Source organism: Eutrigla gurnardus (genome assembly GCF_963514095.1).
Source record: "Eutrigla gurnardus genome assembly, chromosome: 17".
Taxonomy (NCBI): Eukaryota; Metazoa; Chordata; class Actinopteri; order Perciformes; family Triglidae; genus Eutrigla; species Eutrigla gurnardus.
In genome coordinates this window covers 4,784,590-4,806,486 of record NC_139928.1, presented here as the reverse complement: position 1 = coordinate 4,806,486, position 21,897 = coordinate 4,784,590, and the positions used below count along the sequence as shown (strand labels likewise).

The following is a 21,897-nucleotide window of genomic DNA, read 5'->3' as shown; positions in this document are numbered from 1 at the left end:
AGAGTAAATCTACAGACACAAATAGACAAAGTAGTAAAATAAACACCTAAATGTGTATTTTGTTATGATTTGTTGCTGAAGTTCACTGCTGCAGGTTCCCATTAAAACATATTCACAAAAGTCGCTCACAAAAGTGAGAAAAACCTGAGGGGTAACAGCCTTTGATGAGCGACAGTTAAGAGGTGATTGTGTGAGTGAGAGAGAGAGAGAGAGAGAGAGAGAGAGAGAGAGAGAGAGAGAGAGGAGAGAGTGAGAGAGAGAGAGAGAGAGAGAGAGAGAGAGAGAGAGAGAGAGAGAGAGAGAGAGAGAGAGAGAGAAAATTATCCACCTAAAGCCAATCCTCCTCAAGCTCATCAGTGTGCTGAATGGACTAACCAGCTTGGTGACTGCACTCACAAGCAGGTAAGAAAACTATTAGTTTCTTTCTCACCAAGTTAATCAATTCTTTTATAAGTAAACCCCTTTTAAACATTACATAAATACATTAAAATTGTTTTAGTTGTGCGATTAAGTGTTGCTCAAACACAAAGTTGGACTTCACGTTTGTTACCATTGATGGAAATAATGCTTCTCTTCAAGTCATCTGCACTTTTTAGGGAAACCTGTTTATCTCTTCTTCAACAGTGAAGCTATAAGGTGTGATTCATTTAGTTATGTAATGCACATATAAGGATATATATATATATATATATATATATATATATATAAGGATTCTCTCAAGGGTGCACAGACCATAAGCTATAAGCTTATGTCCCAGATGTACATACTGAGCTTCTTCTGAAATACATTTTTTTTTTTAAACAGCCTTGAAATCTGTGAAATTTGCTCACTGAGGCTTTTACCGCTTAAGATATTTTTTCGACCGCGCAGGAACAGATTGTAGAAATGTCGGTAGCATTGCTCATTTGCATATGTATACTTTTTCTTGTTTATCCATAAAAGTCTGCCTGCTTTTTTGTTTTTAAAACTAAAAGACCGAGTGCATCTCGTGTTAGACGATTAATATTCAGCAGGTTTTAGCTAAAGATGCGACCTGATCTTGACTTGTTTAACGCTTCGTCTTTAGCCTTCTTGCAATCGCCTTATGTGTTTGAACTGCTGGAGTTCACGAGTATTGATTGATTGATATCTTTATTTCGATCATGTAAACGACAATGTAAAAAGATAAAATAAATAAGATAAAATAATAATATAATAAGGAAATAAGTGAACAGCAAAAATGTATACACAAAAAAGTAACATCTCATAAGCAACGCATGAGATGAGCGAAAGGAGTAGGAAGAAGTATAAACTTATCTAATCCTACCCCTATAATTTAAACTATATATTCTAATTAAATTCATAGCACAAAGACATACATTTATTATTTAATTCCTCCATTACATGTACCATTTCCTGCCACATTTTAATCCAAATAGTAAGTAAGCAAACACCTTGTGTGAATTATTTGAGTATAAACACATCCTGGTGAATAATCATTAAATTGCATAAGCAAAGACACTCAGGCTTCCTTGGGATGGGAAACATACCAAAGCAATGTGATCCCTTTGCTTTCATTCCATTAGCATACGTTTTGTTATTTTGATATCTGCTTTGCAAAATAGTCGTTGTGTCTCTGAATTTAATTTCACCAGCAACTTAACATCAGCAAAATGCATCAAACAGACATACAGAAGAGGAAAAGGTGTACCATTCAGTGAGTCAGATTCAGGAGATACAGTCTGTAAGCTCTACAACTGGCAACGCTTTTAACTCTGCCATCGATTATCAAAAGTATGCAGGTGAGTTATTTCTAAAATGTTGGTCTGCGGAGGAAAACGTGTCACTGCCTTGCGTTTAAATGTCAGTTGTTGTCCTCACATTAAGCAGCTTTTACCGCCGTGCTGTCATTAGTGGTTCACTCTGCTCAACTTCTCAACATGGAAGTGCTTGACAGATGAAATATATAAATTACACAGTAGTAGAGAAGGTCTCACATCAAGTGCCTGTCTGACAGAACATTAGAAATTGTCCTTCGCCATTGCCCGCACGCTAAAAGAAATCAGGAAATATGTGACTCTCTTACAAAGCTGTTGATGCTCTTGACATTAAGACTTTTGTGTGATTGAATTCTTTGTTACAATAGATACTTTTACAGCAGTCCTCATGAAAAATATACATGTGCATGTTGTCAACGGAAGTGTCATTCGCCCCAGCCACCCAGAAGCCTTATAAGCTTTAACAGTGAATTGGTATTCAGACTCAAGTTCTGCATCTTTTGTTCCAGATTTCAATGGCCATTGTTCACCAGTTAACATGGTCACTCTTTAAACCGAAACACCGGTGGCGCCTATGGCTTTAGGCTTTTAAACGTGTTGACTACCACTGGACTGTTTGTAGCAGACATTTTTAAACACAATAACAGACACAAAAACAGTAAAAGTATTTTTCTTCCTATTTGTCATTCTGTACATGACCACAGATGATGTTGTTGTTAGCATATCGTGATCTGTATGCTACTCACTCACTAATAGCACACAGATAGGAAAGTCAACTTGTTTAGGTTGTATTTGTGATCTTGGTGGTTAATGCTCTTGTATTGCTTGACAAGCTGTTGGACTCAACCATCTGTTGCCAAGCTGCGAGTGCGCAGTTACGTACATCATCACTGGTTACAAGCTATAAAAGGATCTATAGACGGCCCAGACCTTTTGTTGAGAAAGCTGAGCTCCCTGCAACTCTCCTTGAACAAAGTCAGCGTATTGTTTTGTCATAGTTGGTTCGTGTTTTCACTCTCACTTCCACGGCATCACAAGTATTCCCAGCTGGCCTGGCTGAGGGCAACCCCAGGCAGCGAGTGTTTTAGTCAGGGTGAAGGCAGGGCGCTGACCTCTGACCCAAATGAGCAGCAGGGGCTAGCTTGAGTTCACTCAGGTCCAAGTTCACCCACGTTTCTTAATGCTGTTGTAGGAAATCTCCATGATTACTTGACTGCAAAATATAATCTTAGCTTCCAGAAAACCTTTCCTGTTTTTTTTTGGAAGCAGGTATCAAGGTCTTCTCTATATTGCTCTTAGCCTTAGTATGCCTATGTTTCAGCAATGTTACCGAAACGTTTTAAAGCTGATTTGTGCACGGACATACAGTACTTCCATGGCGCATTTCCCTACATCGATGCCATGTGACGCCAGAGACTTAAGCCTGACAGTTAAGTTGCTGCACTTCGTCATGGCTCCTCTGGCAGGCTAGGAGCACGGGGGGCTAGCCGAAAAAGCACCACTATTGTGTTACAAAGTGGCTCATTGTTTCCGTTTATGAAAACTTTACTTCACCACCTCTTGTAAATCTGTTCTGAGGGGGAAGAGTTATGTGAGAAACTTGCTAAAAAAAAAAGAAAGCAAGAGAGGATAAATTTGGACGAGTTGCCACTAGGTTTTGCAGCTTTTGGAGACACTTTCTGTTCAGGGTTATGATGTAGTTGAAAGTGAAGTGAATGACTACACTTTTGTAAAAATGACAAAAGACTACTTTACTCACATCAAAATGGACTAACATTTAAAACTGGTGCAGTGAAACCACTCAGCCCTCGTGGCACTTAGCAGCTCCACAGTAGAAGGCTGTTGACCCGGACAGCTCTACACTATAATCCCATGTAGCTGTGTGATGTGAGGCGGGTTTCGGTTAAAAGGGGAGAATCAGTAAATAGTCTGACCCTTTTCAGTTTATTTTAATTTAGCTAGTTCCTGTTTTTGTCAAGATAGGGAGATATATCCTTGTTTTACAGTGTCAGTGTGTGCGTGAGATCATATTTGCACATATTTCTTGTTCAAAAGAAGCTGAATTTGTTGTGTCTATCAGCGGATTATAAACTATTATCAGAGATAGCAGAAACTTGTTAGGTTATATGTATGTTTTCAGTTTTAAAAGGCCAGTTTAACTCCAGCTTAGACTAAGTGATATCTGTAGGACCGAAGATAAAACACTGTGAAAGAAACAAAGTATAAATAGGGTTAAAGCAAGGTTTGTGTTAGAATTACTTAGAAGGACATTTCTTTTAGCAAATGTAGATGAAACAGGAATTTTAACACCAAGCCATCAAATGATATTTAATTGGCGCATATGGCCTTTTTAAATTAAGTCATGTTTCATCACCCTCCTAATTTTGACTACATGGGCTCAGTGATAATTAGCTATGACAAGACAAATGGAGAAATGTTCAATACATGGGTCATTTGTTTCCCATATGGAAAAATGTCTGAACAATGATGAGACATTTCCAATGTAGTATCCCATTAAAATGTATAATTAAAACAGCAGGATGACAGTGTGGCTTTGAGTGTTGAGCCCCAACAACAAATAGTCCTAGACTAGTACTGAATCCCTCCAAACAAAAGTTGAAACTAAACAAAACCACAAAATGCCTTCACAACTAAAATGTCAGTATATCCAAAAGTACTAAAAGTCCTCATATGTTAATGTCCTTACAAACTAAACATTATCTCAGACAAAAGTTCATATAAAATATATAATATATAAAAAATACTCACTTTTGGAAGTTATCATGACAAAAAAAAAAACATCTTGCAATTAAGTCTTTACAACTAATGTCTCATAAAAAGAGTTCAAAGAAAAACTATTTCTTAAAATGTCCTAGAAATGAAGTACTTACAACTAAAAAAAGTTCCCACAATGAAAGATCCTCCTAACTAAAAGTCCTCAGAAGTTTCCACAACTTTAACATCCTTACATCGGTTTTATTCATTTAAAAAGTCCTCATAATTCAAAGGTCCTCACAATGAAACAAGGAAAACATCCCCAAATAAAAGATAGCTCACAATTCAACAGCTTCACAAACCTAATTGCTCTCTCCAACAAGATTAAATCTAAATATACAAGTGTCAATTATTTCTGTGAGATTTACTGAATTACTGTCAGGTTTAACAAAGGCTTTTTTATAATGCAGAGAGATGGCCGCTTTGTATCTGCATGTACAGACAGACAATAATATTGTTGAGACGGCATAAAGAGAACGACGGACACAGTTTTTTAAAATAATTTTAGTAGCTTGTTAGTCTGTCTCTACTTGATATTCAATTCTGATTTAATTTAGAGCAAACTTGCCTTGTTGTCTGTCTCATGCTGTGTGTGAAAGTGATTATTAATCTCACTGTGACTTTTATGGGGTAAATAAAGATACAAATAAATGTATTCAGTAAATTAGAGTCTGCTGAGAATCATGAAAAGTGTCCTTTTAGAATGAGCTTCTGTGGGGAAAACCAAGTTGTTTTTGTAGCATTTTTCTGTTTGTTAGTTTTTTTTTTAACATACATTTTAAACAGTTTCAAACTGTGATTTTTTTACCTGGAAGAAAATGTGTTTCAATGGAAATGTAATTGCAGTTTTATTGTAGGGGAACTTAATTTTGTAGGGAACAGAATTGAGGGACTAAAATAATGTATTTTAGTTGCTGGATGGATCCAACGTATATCTAATATACAAAATGTCCCAAATGTTTCAAAGTTATCTCCCTTTATCTACTTTTTACCAATGTTCATCAACTGGGTGAGATTGATGTCCATCCAGGTGTTGGAGCGCTCCCCCAAGCCTTAACTGTGAAGAAATACAAACATTTAGCTCTGACACATGATGGACACCGCCTGCACCATCCGTCCTCAAAGTTCCTCTTGGTTGTTGTGTTGTGGCATGCAGTCACGTTCCAGTAGACATGACTTCAGACAGCTGTCAGGGAAGGCAGGAGGAGGAGGAAGATTGCTGTTGGTGGAACGTGTTGGTGCGGTGGAACGTGTATAAAGTGAACCTGGGTAGCTGATCCACGCAAGTGGCTGGGATTGTCCTGCGAAGCTGAACACACCATGTTGATATAGATTTTTAGAGCTTCTATAGTGTGCATCATAGTAAGAACAAAAACATAAACAGTTTGGCAAGTCTTTCTCACTGAAAAATAAAATCTTAACCACAGGAAATGATTCATCGTAAATACATTTGAGCAGGATATTTAAGCAATCTTTAGGAAAAACTTCCAGCTTACCAAGAAATGTGATTTGTGTAAATATTGGCTGTTAATTGCCTCATAAGGATCAAGACTGCATGTGACGCACATGTACTTCTGCAGGGACACGTGTGACAACAATGGCTTGACTTTGTGGGTGGAGGAGGGGGGGCAAGTTGCTCTGGCAGAACAAGGACCCTGCAGCCAATCCCTCGTTAAATAGCATTAAATCCAACCAATCCTATTAGTCTTTCCTCCTTGAAAGGAGGCAGGTGTTCCTGTGGTCTGCTCTGCCTCCGCTGAGGGAAACATGAGCAGATCGACCTGATGTACTGCTGCTTCTAGGGCCACTGAGCCTTGGTCAATATATGTGCTCCTGGCCGCTGACTATGAAAAATACATGGGGAAAAAATATGTGTAATGATCTGAGAGAAAGATGTGACATTTACATTTTTAATTGTCATCTAAAAAGAATAAAAATGTATGTCATGTGAATCAATGCTGTCAAATATTGACAAATATATTATGACAAATATTATTAACATTAGGCCTATGTATAATATATATTTTAAAATGTTTGCCTCATTGAGGTATCATGTCTCCTCAATCTCTGCTAATGTTGTCTTTAAGTATTAGACAGCAGGGCTCACCATCAGATTAAGGCCTTAGTCTACTGGCTGTGGTCTCAAAATTCTTCATTAAACTGCACTCACAACCACACGTTTATTGTCAGATAGCAAATGCTTAAGAAATTAGTACTGAAGTGCCTTAACTTGCATTCTCTCTACTGGCCATCAGGGGTTGACTCCCCTGGTTGTAAAAATAAGTCTGATTATATAGAAGTCTATGCAAAAATGACTCTACTTATTTATTATCTTAGTTAACATTGTAAACATGCATTTATGGTTTTCAATCTCTAGTTTCATGTCTTCTTTATGTTAATGTTCTGTAACCATTGCAGTATTGAACCATGGCAGAATTAGGAAGCTAGCTAGCTAATGGCCAGAAAGATGTCTATTAGTTTGCGAATGCCCCCATACTTTAATTAACAAGGTTATAACTCACCTGGTGATAGCAATGTGCTTTCCAAGACGAGTGTGTTCATTTGTTCATTTTAGAAATTGACTTGGTCTCTCAGCGCTTCATATTACTACTTCACTCCTTTAGTCATTACAGCAAAACCTCTCTTCAATAAGTTTGCCCTTTGCTGCAAGTTTGTTTACTTTATATGGCAGTAGGTACCACCAAGAAAAGAAAGATACTCGCCAAGAAACAAATTAGATAAGCCAAATAAGTGTGTATCTCAAAAATGTTCAACTTTTGCTTTGAACCTGAATGTAAACAGATTAAGTTTGCACAAACATCCAATGCTGTTATTCTTCTTCTGAGGACAGTGTCACAGCGAGTGCAGTGCCTGAGACTCAGCGGCTTGAACTGGTGATAGGCTATAGAGATAAGGAGCTTAGCGGGAACAGCCTCCTGTGTGTTCTTCTTCTTCTTGGCTTCGCATCATTCTCTCTGGGCGGCCCAACAAGCATGTGGAAGACTCACCTCATACTGTGACATGGAAGTATTTTTCTTCTCAGTTGGAAACATTGAACTAGATTTACTATGTTCACTGTCGTTATAGAGAAATCTACCAAAGTTGTTGCATTCCTCGCCGTAAATATTCGAAGAAAATGTTGCCCTTACAAATGTGAATTGCAAAAAACAGCGATACCTGCACACATAATAGATTGCCTTGGCCAAAAAACAGCAAATAGCCAAATTGATTCTCTTCCTAAAGTTTCCACTGACACGTTTATATCAGTTTATGTTTCATATAATGAGGAATTCTATGCAAGGGCTGCATGGTGGTGTAGTGGGTAGCACGGTTGCCTCACAGCAAGAGGGTCTGAGGTTAAATTCCTCGTATGGACTCAGGTTCCTTCTGTGTGGCGTTTGCATATTCTCCCCATGTGAGTTTGGGTTCTCCGAGGTTTTGGGGAACTGATGTTTTTGACTGGTGAAACCCAGAAAGAATTTGACAGATGGGTATGTGCAAGTGGGCGATATTGAACCAAACATGTGCACAATATTCTGTAAATTTATGTTCATGGGAACAATTCCTGATTCCAAGCAACGCAGCTTGTACGACTATAGGAACATTAAATTTGTCATCATTGGACAAACATCCCTCCAAGTCGCTTCCCTCCCCTCTAAATAGACAATCAACATGCTGGCCGAGGGCGGACAGGGTCTGGCACTGATTTATAAGGCCCTGGTGTGAGTGACTGGGCTCCACAGTACCACCCATGTTTCAAATGAAAACCAGCTTCCATTACTTTGATTGCTAGGCCGTGGTTTTGGGGGCAGATTAATTGGCTGTAATCTCATTACATCGTGGCCTGGTGCAGCCTTGACGACCTCCCCCACCGGCCTCCACCTTAGTCTACCTGCGTGGTGGCATCACTGAACTTGTCCTGCTGTCTGCTGGCTCAGTGCAGAGGCCGGAAATGGTGACGGACGTTGAAGGAGCGATTTGATAATTGGAGATTAATTGTTTATGATGCATGTCACCTGTCACGTACGCATTCTCTTCCTGTAAGCTAGCTAAACATAATTGTATCCATCTATAAAACCACTATGTCTAAGCTGATGTTGATTTCTCTTAATTCGGTCGTGACCCAGATTCCCTTTCTTTAAATCTCACTCTGTCGCTTGCAGGATAGATTAGCCGTGCTTCAAACTGGAAAGTACACACAATAACATCATACACTCAAATAATTTTTTAAACAACGTCATTCAAAGTTCTGGTTAGTCATTTATTAACCGTACTATCTTAGTTTTCTTGACCTGTTTTCTTGATATCTTGTTTGCTTGTTCTACAGGTAAGATCACCTGGGGATATGATGGGCGGTTAAAAGCCAAAGTTAAAGGGATTAATCTCGGCTGTCGAACACAGGAGGTCCCTGGAGCCAAGAGGGATCACCTGGCTGGTGGTGGCCCTGAACCTCTTCCCAGAGACAGCAGGAACTATCCACCTCTCAAGGCAAGTTGACTTGTCATGGAGCAAAGAATTCTTGGGTGACACAGCACGGTTGTTTTAAAGGCAGACAACGAAAGAACGCGGCAGCACCTTTTTGGAATACTGTCATTGAGTTTCCACTACGTCCTCTCAAAGGAATCAATGCTGTCTGGGGCAAGATTTAATCTGCAATTCATCTGTTGACATGCGTTGCCCCGCCACCGTTCAATACATCACACATGATCTCCACTCATGGTGTTCGTCACAACAAAGCTAAGGCCTGGAAGGACACTGGTCATTTGTCAAGGAACAACTTGGACCCAGGCCAACCATGGCCAGAGATGTCAGTCCTCTGAGCCTTATGCCTCTGTCTGCAAGACACCTGCAATTCGATGTAGCCTCTTTGGGGTTTATCCTCCCCTTCTTCCCCCTACGTTCTCTAATTTTCTACTACTTCCTGTCATGTGCAGCAACGGCTACAGGAAGTTTGCCTGGCATTGAATATGACTATGGTGTTAGCCCCAAATTTGTTTGCACCCCAATCCCCCCAGAAGCAGACCCCAGCTGCTACTCCCCACCCAGCGTGCCCCATGGGCCAAGCAGCAACGGCAACACTAACGGTCACAATGGCAGCAGCCGGAGAGGCGTCATGTCTGACGAGGCCAAAGCCACCATCTTGCACCTGCGTGAGAGCCTCGTGAGGCAAAAGGAGACCATCCTGGACCAGCGGGAGACCATCAGGGAGCTGACCGCCAAGCTAACCTTGTGCGAGGGCTTTGGCAATCACCACGGCACCGATCACCGTGACAACCACCGCGACAACCATCACGATACACATCGTGACAATCACCACGACGACCACCACGGGCAACATAGCGGGCACAACGTGCCGTCGTCGTCACACCACGGGCCTTCGTCGTATCACGGCAGCGACCACCACTACTCCCACGGCAGCCACCGGTCGGACCCCCACCACAGGAAGGGCTCATCCTACGGAAAACACAGCTCCTTCTCCCCGGAACAGACGGGCAAAACACTGCAGACGCTCAAGGAGAGGCTGGAGAGCCTGCAGGTGAGTGAAAAAAATCTTGCATTGCATATTCAGAGAAAATACTGTTTTCTGCACCACCGAGCAACAAAAATAAGCAAGTTTTGACCAATGCCAGGAAAGATATGCACTGATGGACATTTTTGACACACAATTGAGAGTTGGAGCTCCACCTTAATGGTAGCTTGTACAGATTCAGCTGCAGTATTGACTTTCTGGTCACAAACCAGTGCATTTTGTCTTCCAGCCCCATGGAGATGCACAAATAAAGTATTTAGTTTATCGTTGAGTTATGATGTAAACCATTCAACAACACAAATGGTTAATGTATTTAAAATTATGTTACTGCCAAGGGGTTCTTCTTTTTAGAGCTGCTCCATTTCTTAAATAATTCAATTCAAGAGTTTCTTCTCTTAACTATAGAAAGACTCCTATGTAAATACATTCATATCGCTTATAATTAAAGCTCTGAGGCTTCGGGTGAAAAGGGTAAACACACGGCAAGAGCTCCTGGACTTAATTGGGGTCATATATTGCGTCATAAAGGGTCACGAGCTCAGCCGCCGAATCAGGTGCCAAAATACTGTAAGAAGGATGTGTTTGGAGAAGACATAGTAACCCACAGGACCCTGTTTGTGTCCGCTGCATTAAAAGGACACCTTTAAACACTCACTTTTGTGTCACTTTTAGTTTGTAATTTTGGAATCAACACAATCCTTTTTAAGTAAGATGCAGGAGATACGTCTCACACACACACACACACACACACACACACACACAACGGGAACCACCCACCAGTCACTGTCAGACACACACCACCCACAAAGCTGATATCACAGCTGTTCTTCTTGCTGTCTCTGAGCCATTGGACACTAATGTCCTGTTGATACGGCTCTCTGCTCGATGTCAGCGGCCAAGCCTGAGCTCAAACGGGAAGCTGCTCTAAATTGATTAGCCCTCACACCGACCTCAAACTTCCCCTGTGTCTAAGCATCACATGTTGGGGTGAGACGAGTGGAGCTTAGAGGAGGAGTGGAAGGTACCAGCCTCTCTGAGAAATTGTTATCCATACAGTCATTTGTTGTTTATTCATTCTGGTTAATCGCATTGAGATAAAAGATCTCAGGCCAGTAAGTCAGCCTTTGGGGTTGGAGCCACTGACCACACTAAATTAATAAACACATCTCAGCATGTTTGTCTCGGTGTAGACATTGAACAGTGTGAGCTACATGTGTCTCTCCTGTCTCATTTGTGTCCCAACATTTAATGATGCTGGTGTCACATTGCGAGACTAAAACCCTGCTGCCCACCGGCCCGTGAAAGCCTTGTTGCCAGCGCAGGTGGTCTCAGGAGGCGCTCAGGGAAAGTGTTGCCAGAAATCCCCTTCAATCTCCCTTCGAAGGTGTGAGACAAAACAGAAGTGGAGCTGGGATTTACTTACCCGTCATCCCGTCCTCTTAACAGGATGTCTACACCGCCAGCCTCTGGCCACGCGCCGAAGGGCGCTAGCCGGCCTCACCTTCAATTAGCTTCATCCTCCCTGACGAGGCTATTAATCGTGGTGTGCGCTGGCAGGGAACAAAGCCGGATTTGCGGGTGAGGAAGACAAGGATGAGCAAGGGAGAGGAGGGAGGGATGGAAACTATTCCCTGCAACTTTAAATGGCATTCCATAATTCTTCTTTATTGACTACATAACACTGATTTTACTCCAAATAACTTCTGGGGGGGGGGGGGGGGGGGGGGGTTTCTTCAAGCTCAAATCTTGAAACACTTCTTGAAGCATGAAGGTCCACTTAGGATCCTTTCTGTACGCCACATCTTCATCAGAATATAGAATTTGCTCACTTGTCCTGTCACTAGAGAGTTCAACTTGAGTTGGAATTGCTCTGTCAAATTAATATTTATTGTGTCTAAAGCAAGCAATTAATGTGTGTGTACAGTGGTATGACTTAGCAATCCATTTCTCTGAAATATCTATTCATTTATTCATTAGTTCTATTCATTATCTGTTATTTTTTCTGTTATTTTTTTGTAACATGCCCCTGTTGTAAATGAGGCTCCCTTTATTACATTTTCAGGAAAAATGTACATGATAAGTGCCACTAAATATATTGGATAAACATGAATGCCATCGGCATTAAGAAACATTTTTTGTGATTTAAAAAATTCAGGCTTGCACCAAAAGTGTTTAAATAGTTTGACCGGTTCATATGTGTACTTCTAAAGCCATATTTAATTTGATTTTATAACATGATGTGTTGGTGCTCCTGCAGACCAGGAACTCGTCCAGCTCCTACTCCAGCTCCCTGAGAGAACTCCTCCAGAGGAAGATCACCGCCCTGGAGGAGCAGCTGCACAGCTATTACCGGGATCACCATGACTACAGTAACCATAACGAACACCATGATGATCACCACGACGATCACCACGACGACTACCATGACGACCACCATGATGACCACCATGACGACCACCATGGCAGCAGTCACCCCGACGACCATCACGACGACCATCACGATGACCATCACGATGACCACCACGATGACCACAGTGGCATTGGTCACCGTGACGACCACCGTGGCACAGGTCACCGTGACGACCACCACGATGACCACCGTGGCACTGGTCACCGTGATGACCACCATGATGACCATCATGGTACGGGTCACCGTGACGACAACCACAACAGCCATTATAACAACCACCACAGTAGCCACAGGAACAACCATCGCAGTGGTCACCATGAACGCCATTCCGACCATCACTCCGACAGGCGCCACAGCAGCCGGCAGCGTGGTCACCATGGCAACAGTCATCAAAGTACCCACCATGATGACCACCATGATGACCACCATGATGACCACCACGATGACCACTACGATGACCACCACGGTCACCACGATGATCACCATGGACCTGGACACCACGATGACCACCATGACAATCACCACGGCAACGATCACAACCCACGGCGACCGCCTTTCAGCAACAAAGAGACAAATCTGAGGGGCAGCGGGCAAAGCAAGCTGGAAACAGTGCTCAGCCAACTGCACCATGGCAACACTGACCAGGGTACACACACATGCACACACACACACACACAGCTGCTGAACAGTGTAGTCTCTCATGTAATCCATGGGCCACATTCACAATCAGCACATATATTTTACCTGAATTGGACCTGAGGGTCTCAGTCTTCACTTACAATTAACAGTTTTGGTTTTCAATGTTTTTATCAGCTTGGCCCATAATAATCGACTACTCCCACCAATTTCAAACGCCGTAAAATTGCATATATATGTCTGTAGCCTATTAACAGGCATGCAGAAAAGATACCAATATAAATGTAAAATCTACACTTGTCAAATCTACACACGCTGGAAGATATTGCAGGCCAAACTTGTTTTTTTTTTTTACCATTGCCACTCCAGAGTGTCTTTTCTATCTTTCACCTTGGATACTAAAAGTGCTACTTGCAACAGATGTTCACCTTAAACCGAATGCTAATAGCAGAACAGTATGTGTACCTGATGTAAAATTCTGCACTCTCTCCGTCTCATCAGGAAACCAAAAGAAGCTAAAGAGTCCCAGCGCTTTCCTGCTTGACTTCCCCATGAAGACCAACTACATGTACGCCAGGATGAAACGGTCGGTGGTCAACGAAATCTTCGCCATGACCGTCTGCCTTTGGCTGAAGGGGGGAGCAGGTCCTGGTCTCGGGACCCCCTTCTCCTATGCCGTGCCAGGACAGGCCAATGAGCTGGTGCTCATAGAATGGGGCAGCAACCCGATGGAGCTGCTGATCAGCGACAAGGTAAAAGCAACGTTTGTTGAAGCTTTGACTAATTAAATGAAGTTGACACATAGCTTATTGGTGGTGTTCCCTGCTGATTTTGGTACAGAAAAACACTTGTGCTACAGGATATTAAAGGTTACAGACAAAGAGATTATCCAGTCAAGCTGCCTTAGACCAGTATCAGTAGCTAACACAGCAGTTCTCACACCTCCAGAGTGTTACTAACCTTAAACAGTGAGGTGTGATGGTCACGGCTCAGACTAACTGGACGGCATCGCCAGTGGAGGTCAGTGACCTCACAATATTTCCTGTTTCACGCTCCCAAGTCAGTTAGTCCGGTGTCCGTCAGAAGTAGCACGCTCACCCTAAAGGGAAATTAGAAAAAGGAACGTCACCAGTTAACACCTCAGTTTGAATGTCACCTGCGTGATTTCATGACGTTGAACTTGCACACAGACTGTTGATACGAATCATTCAATGAATCCATTAGCCGTCTAATCTTTCGTTCTCTGAAAAGCGGATAGCTTCCCCTTGCCCCGGTACTGTGAGCTCGACAAACATATCAACAAAGCAATTAATCTCATTATCCTAATTGATTGGCCTAATTGCCTGTGAGAGTGACATTAACAAGAGGGATAAACTGTCATGTTTGCCTTCTTCTCGTCACACACTTGGCAGTCATCGAACAGATCAATGACACGGAGCGCAGTTTGATCAGTCGGTAATTCATTTTAAGAGTGTGTGTGGAGGAACAGAGTGGAAATGTCCATACTGTGTTTATCCACCTTCCCTACATGAGTCAGCACTTTCCTGTAAGGCTGCCTAGAGCTTTCATCCAATCGAGTTATGTCATGGAAATTTGTTTCACACAGTGTTTTTTTTTGGGAGAGACTCCTCCCCTTCAATGGCATGTCTGTCTACCTGTCTGTGTTTCTAGGCGGTCACATTGCCGATAACGATGACCGATGGGAAGTGGCATCACGTGTGCGTGACGTGGACGACGCGCGACGGCGTCTGGGAGGCCTACCAGGACGGGGTGAAGAAGGCCTCGGGGCAAAACCTGTCGGCCTGGCACCCTATCAAACCCGGAGGGACCTTCATCCTGGGCCAGGAGCAGGTAGGACATACAGTACGCACATATTCTATATTCTATAAACATCAGTCTTGGAGGGAAAAGTTGTGTTCAGATCCAGTTTCCATTTTTGAGGATTTTTGATTTGTTCTCGGACCTTGCAGGACACGATGGGAGGCCGCTTCGATGTCACTCAGTCCTTCACGGGACAGTTATCCGATCTCCAGTTCTGGTCCAGGGTCCTGACGTCCAACGAGATCTACAGCCAGGCGACCTGCGGGGGCCACCTCGTTGGTGATGTTATGTCCTGGACCGAGGAGTCGGTGGAGCTCCACGGGGGGCTCGCCGAGGTCCCCTTTGACCCCTGCCACTGATGGCTGACACTGGACCCCCCCTGCCCCCAAGCCCCAGAGACATAGCATCATCATCATCCACACATTAACATTAGCATGCCCCTGTTAAATAAAAACGGTTTCAGAGTGGGGAAAAGAGATTTTTATCATGGATCCAAGATGGAGGACTGATTGAATTCACTGCTTGCTCCTGTTCAGGCTTAGCCACGGGCAACAGGCAGAGCAGGAGTTTTTTTTTATTTATTTTTTTTTTCGTCCATTTTTCTGCCTTCTCCACCTACACCGTAATTTCTTCGCTCTCAGCAGGATGACTTTGAAAGCGCCGTTGGATTTCACCGACCGCGTGGTCTCGACACACATCCCATCAGAACCAGGTCCAAAGGTTTGCCTGTTGCCATCAGCTCGCCTGCTCTGGCGTGTTTTTGTTCGGTATGTGAATGGCATAGACTTTGCAGGAGGTGAGAAAGAGTGGCTGGGACAAATAAAGCCAAGGTGAGACCTGAACCGTGATGATACACAAAGTACCGATGATCGAATATCTGCTCGTTGTGCTGCGGAGACAAAGGAGTCATGCTGTTGCAGGATGATGACTGATGTTGATTTTGCACGGTGAGATGGTTTTGTACTAGTATTTCATATTGAAAACTCCAGGTTTTTTTTGTCGAAAGAAAACTTGCTTTCGTGACACCCAGAGAGGATAAAGTAATCCATGTATCATGAGCTGGAGAAGCGTAAAAAAATACAATTTTGTCAACGTGGGACTGAGCGTGATGTTTTCTCCATCTGTAAGTGGATCTGTTTCACCTTTCAAAAAGTCGACCGTCACGTGAGCTCAATGTCAGACACGGCACCCCCCCCCCCCCCCCATCATGTCACCGCGGTAATGTCGTTGTCTCCTCGGCAACAGGTGGCTTACTGCAGGAATTACCTGCTGGCGGTTGATCCTGCCTATTTCCGACCAGCTCAAACCACATGGCAGTCACACACACACTCACAGATAAAGATAAAGAGGTGAACGTAGATGTCGTCGACCTCCGCTTGTAGCCGCACCTTCACATTTTTATAACAAAAAGAGGTTTTTGTACATGTAAATGATATCAGATAGGTTGTTTTTAATTATTAAAAAATGTATTAACAGCATTTCTCACATTGTAAATAAGTAAATAAGTTAATCGCACTTTCTCAGCCCTGTGTGGTTGTTTGTAAAGACTTTGCTGAGTAAACTGCTTATTATTTGTCCTTTATGACCCTGTCGCCTCCGAGTTAAACTCAGAGAGGATGAGCCCTCCCTATTGACCGTAAAAAAAAGGGTATATGTCATTGCCATGGTAATAGAATCTCTCAGCATCAGGACCATCATCATCATCAACGCACTACAGCTGTAAATAGCTGCAAAATAAACTGTTTCTTCGACTGTAATGCCAAGACGAGCAGCACTTTAAAACCTCTCATGATAGTGGGCCAAATGCATGCGACATTTGTGTTATGTTTCTTTCTGTCTTTGATCTCTAGACTTTCGGTTTATACGCCTCCTCCGACCGAACTGCGTAGTCTCTCAGCTGAATGTTGACAAATGACATGTAAATGTACGATATCCAAATACAAGACATATACAGGACTTGCTTATTCTCGCCTTTGGTGTAAACTTTAATGTCTATTAGTTTTTTTGTTTTTTGTTTATTCTCGTGTCTTTGGCTGTAAATATTCAAAGTATTACAGTGTGTTAAGTCAACAGTCCCTCCCTCACGTGTAAGCCAAAACTATAAACTGAATTGTAAAAAAGAAAGTGGGAGAAAAAATGCATCATAAACGTTGTCAAATATTTGTAAAGATGTCAGGATTTTGAATAAAACGATTTAAAAATAATGAATACGATTTCACACTGAACTCCTTTCTTGTAGCACGCATGAGTTGTATTATCTGCATCACATGTATGAATTACAGTAATAGTACAGTACTTTTGGAGATCACATCAGCTGATGAACTCCACCGGCTCGGTTGGTTATCAGGTCAGCTGTGCTTTGCAGACGGCTGCAGAGGAGCCAGAATGTTCAGTTATTGTTCTCCACTGTGAACACGGGGCTGTTCTTTCACTCCTGCTTTCAGTGTGCGAGTTATACCACGGTGTCCGGGGGAGCCGGGGCTGGGGGCGGGCGATCATTTTTTTTTTTGGAGGGGGGCAAAGTTTAAATGCTGATCCTGTCATTAATAGCAACAGCATATGCCTATTATAAAGAGAAAATCCGTTGCACGCACACCATAGGTCTATGTACAATATTTACATGAAACACCCGATCGATCATCATCACATCATACATCACATGGGCTATAGCCTATAAGGCTATAGGCTATAGCTGTACACAGAGCCAAACACGCGATAAGAGCAGCCAGCGGCACCAACCATGAAGCTGCGGCCTGCAGGCAGCGCCCCCACGCTTCAAGCGCCTCCGACGTGCAAGCAGGCAACACTTTTTTCATGAATCACGAACTAAAAATACAATTTTATTTCTCTTATTTTACACCTTTGAGGGAAAACCATGGCCAAAATATAATTAATTTGGCAATCATATCAATATTTTAGAGCTCCCCCCAAATTTCACAAATCATGTTTCCAGGGGAGCTCAGGTGGCCACCAGGGGAGCCATGGCTCCCCCTGCTCCCCCGTAACTCGCACCCTGCCTGCTTTAGGGAAACAATATTTTAAGTATTAAAAGAACTTGAGAGAAACAAGGGTATGTGTGTGAATGTAGTTTTTGTATTCTTTTTTCTCCCTTTTGGTGTGCCTGCTGTGTGCTTGGTGTGTTTTGGTTTGGTGTCTGTCTCTGTGTTCTGCTTTCTCCCCACAGGATCTGGAAGCCTCTGGTGGGCGTGGTCACTGGAGCTCCTGCCTACACACAGTTCATCACAGCACTCAGCAGCTGCTCCTCAACCATCAACTCACCCTTCATAAGCCAGGCCAACCTTCCAGTCCCTGCTGGATCGTTGAATCACCTCATATGAGAGAACCGGTTGCTAACCTGTTTTTTCCCCGTCTCACCTCAGGCCACCTCACCCTGAGCCTGCACTGGAACCCGGACCTCATTCCCACTCGGACTCCACTGAATCGCCGGCCTCTCACGGAGCGTACCCACCAAACGCGATGAACGCGATTGAAACGCGCGACAAATGAAATCGCGTCGCGCTAGACGCTCCAGTTTTGACGCCGGTCCAATATGCCAAAAAACGCCTCATCGCGGCATCGCGTCATCGCGTCGAGCTCGCCCAAACAACAACATTTCTTCCGCCATTTCATTCTCTCGTCGATCATGGCTGAGATAACCACCATCGCTGCACTGTATCTACTCTGGAGAAGTTCCCAGCTTCGTCTGCGGGCTAGGCGCCGACGTCGGTTCTGGGTGCATGCTACCCTACGGAGGCGGCGTGAGCTCGCCGAGTTCCACCGTCTCCTGCAGGAGCTGCGCCTGGACGACGGCCGGTTCCAGCGGTACTTCAGGCTGACTGTTGCCCAGTTTGAAGACCTGCTAACCAGGGTACAGGACCGGGAGGTTTAGCTGCTGCTCTGCCCAGAACTGGTGCTTCATAGCCGGCCATAAGCCCCAGTGATAAACAATCGCAAAAAAAAAGATCTCTGTGTGTGAAAGAGCTGGGATTGATATGTATGTATGTGTGTGTGTGTGTGCGCGCGTGCGTGCGCCCCCCAACTTTGATTATGGGCAATATATAATATAATATAATATATAAATATTGTGGCAAAAAGCGAGGGAACACCAGGACGTCCGTACGTCAGCACGTCGGTGACGATCTCAACGCTGATAGGCTGTCGCGGCGCGTCTTCACGCGAATTCGCCGCAAAAGTTCAATTATTTCAACTCGAGCGATGGCGCGATGGCGCGATGAAGCGATGGCGCGATGAAGCGATGAAGCGATTTTTCGCGTCCATCGCGTCCATCGCGCCGCGCTATCGCGTCCATCGCGTCGCCCGGCGCGATGAAGCGTCTAATCGCGTCTTTGCATTGACTTTACATGTAATCTTGTCGCGCGATGAAGTTTCATCGCGTTTGGTGGGTACGCCCCGTCACAATCACATTCGGTTTTTTTTGGTACATCAATAAAATCACTGTTAAAACTGCGCCTGGGTTCTGGTCACAGGTCCTGACAGCATTCAAACTAACATTTTAAAATACATTCTAACGTGTTTTTCTTCATAAAATCATGATCTGATATGTGTTTTATACTTTACTGTTTCACTTGAAAAATCAACAACTTGCATGGACTGTGTCAAGTGGATTTTAGAAGAATATGGTTAGCTGATGAGTTCTTAATGAGCGGCTATCTCTGGTTTGAAGGTCTAGTTATTAGATTAGTTTCAAGTTGTAGTCAGTAAGATTTGAGATGTGTTGCTTCTAGTGGCCTCTGTGGCGGTAGATGGAACTGCAGGCGAGCCTCTGGGACTCATCTCCCTCACCAACAGTGTGGACTGTCTCTCATCTGTGTGATGCCTTCAAATGCTCCACACTGAAAGGAGGTCCGTGGTTTTCCCTCGTTGGCGGTCACTTTGCTTCTTGATGACTTTCCTTCTTCACTTCCATTAGTTTGTTGTTTCTTTTTCTTGGACTGGAAGTTGAATGGTCTTCTTTCTCTGCCTGTTGATCCTCCATTGTGAGTCAGCAGTAATGAAATGTACCTGGTCAAACACTTTAGACTAGAGGGAGCCTGACTTAGCAGTTGGAAGTTTTCGATATCCGATTCCAAGTAAACTTCTGTGGAGTATCTCCACCTGCAGACCAACCGCTGCCGACAGAAAAAGATCAAACTAATTTAGAATTTTGCGTGGGATTGTGGCCACAGACACGGAGATCCTATTTCTGGGCAAAGCAGCAAGTACACACTGCAAAAGCAGCCCTTCTAGAAAGAAGTAAAATATTCTCATATTCAATCAAATTATCTTGTATCAAGCAAAAAAATCTGCCAATGGGGTAAGCTTTTTTTGCTTGACAAGCAATTCTTAAAATAAGCCCAAATTTCTTAGCTCCGAAAGACTAAAATGAGACTTTAAACTAGACAGAAAATCTTAAACTAATCCAAATTCTTCTAAAACAAGCAATGAAAAAAACACTAATTCAAGATTAAATTACTCAAAATTAGAATTTAAGTCTCTTTACTAATTTAAGAAATTACACCTTAATCTGGGATTGATAATGAGCATAAAAGTAGTTAAAATAAGACATAATTTCTTAAAACAGCATAACAAATATATAATTTTTTTATGGCTGGAGTGCCATGCAAGCCCTTTTTATTCGTATTATGAGAGAGACAGTGTGGAAAGGGGAGATAGAGGGGGAAGATATGCGCGAAGGAAATTGCCGGGCCGGGAGTCGAACCACTGATCTCCGCGTCGAGGCTGAGCCCCCGTACATGGGGCAGCTGCCTTATCCACTGCGCCACCGGCTGAGCCTCCGTAAATGGGGCGGCTGCCTTATCGACTGCGCCACCGACCGCCCCAGTTAATTTTTTTTATTAACTTTGCAATACAATTGCTCAATTCAACATCCAAAAAAAAAAGGGCACTTCTGCATTCCAGATCCATCATAATCAAACAGATTGAAAAGCCAGTTTTGATTTGAACCTCACTATCAAAATAATAATACATCAGTTATTGTAGCAGCATAGCAACTAAACATCATGTTGCAGCTGGTTTGCAGCATAATATCCCATATGGTTTTCAATCTCACCAAGCAACTGTCCTGTAATGAAAATGAAAATATTAATAATAAAAACTTTTGTCCTTGTTTCATGGCATTCTTGAATTGAGATGTTGTGCAAATGGTCTTACTCTTAAAATAAGGCAAATAATCTTGGTGCCCCGCTGGGTTTGATCGTAAAACATTTTTATACTCTTTTTCTGGTTCATTCTAGCTCAAAATTAGCTGGAATATCTTATCAAGAAAAAGTAAGGCAAACTTTCTTAAAATTATATATTTTTTCTAATGCAAAACTTGCTTGACAAGATTAATATTCTTTTTGGACAAAAAATAAGACTTATTTTCTTGATACAAGGCTTTTTTTACTTTCTTGAAATTCCATTTTTGCAGTGCAAGCACTCTCATTATTAGGTCACATGATCAACCACCATTGTACCCTACTACTACCTCTAAGGCTGAATCCATCCGCGCTACAGGAAGCTGATTTTGGCTGCTTGTATCCGCGACCTCATTCTTTTGGTCACGACCCAAAGCTCATGACCAGGTGAGCACCACACCGGTCCGGTGCAACATCTGCATCAGTGCTACACCCAACTGTCCATCTCTGTCCATTTCACTCATAACGAGACGCCGACTTATATAAACTCCCTCGCTCTCAACTTAGAGGGTGCAATCAACCGTTTTCCAGCAAACAGAACCACATCATCTGCAAAGAGGAGCAGCACAATTTCTACGTCTCAAAGCATCAATATGACAGTGTTTTGTTTCGTGATTTTCCCCCCTCAGGTTGGCTGACTCGCTACAGACAGCTGGCTCATTACTGTCTGCTCTGTTTTCTGCTCATCGTCGTTGTTAAAATAATTACCCGATGGTTTAGAACTGGAGGAAGGAGATCGGAGTCAGCTCAAGGTCCAAACAGGGATTTAAT

At 43.0% G+C, this 21,897-nt stretch overlaps 1 protein-coding gene across 2 annotated transcripts; it reads left to right on the top strand.

Annotated features, from left to right (window-relative positions):
- Nucleotides 1–348: 348 nt before the first annotated feature.
- Nucleotides 349–17,123, top strand: LOC311027917 (uncharacterized protein). Of its 2 annotated transcripts, none has more exons than XM_084032138.1 (6): nt 349–402; nt 8,860–10,068; nt 12,320–13,118; nt 13,610–13,860; nt 14,780–14,959; nt 15,079–17,123. In XM_084032138.1, the coding sequence occupies exons 2-6, from the start codon at nt 9,328–9,330 to the stop codon at nt 15,286–15,288; spliced, it is 2,181 nt and encodes a 726-aa protein (XP_083888264.1). In that variant the 5' UTR covers nt 349–402; nt 8,860–9,327; the 3' UTR covers nt 15,289–17,123. The 2 variants fall into 2 exon arrangements, with proteins under 2 accessions (XP_083888264.1, XP_083888263.1); XM_084032137.1 differs by having other exon boundaries at nt 14,780–14,971.
- Nucleotides 17,124–21,897: the final 4,774 nt, after the last annotated feature.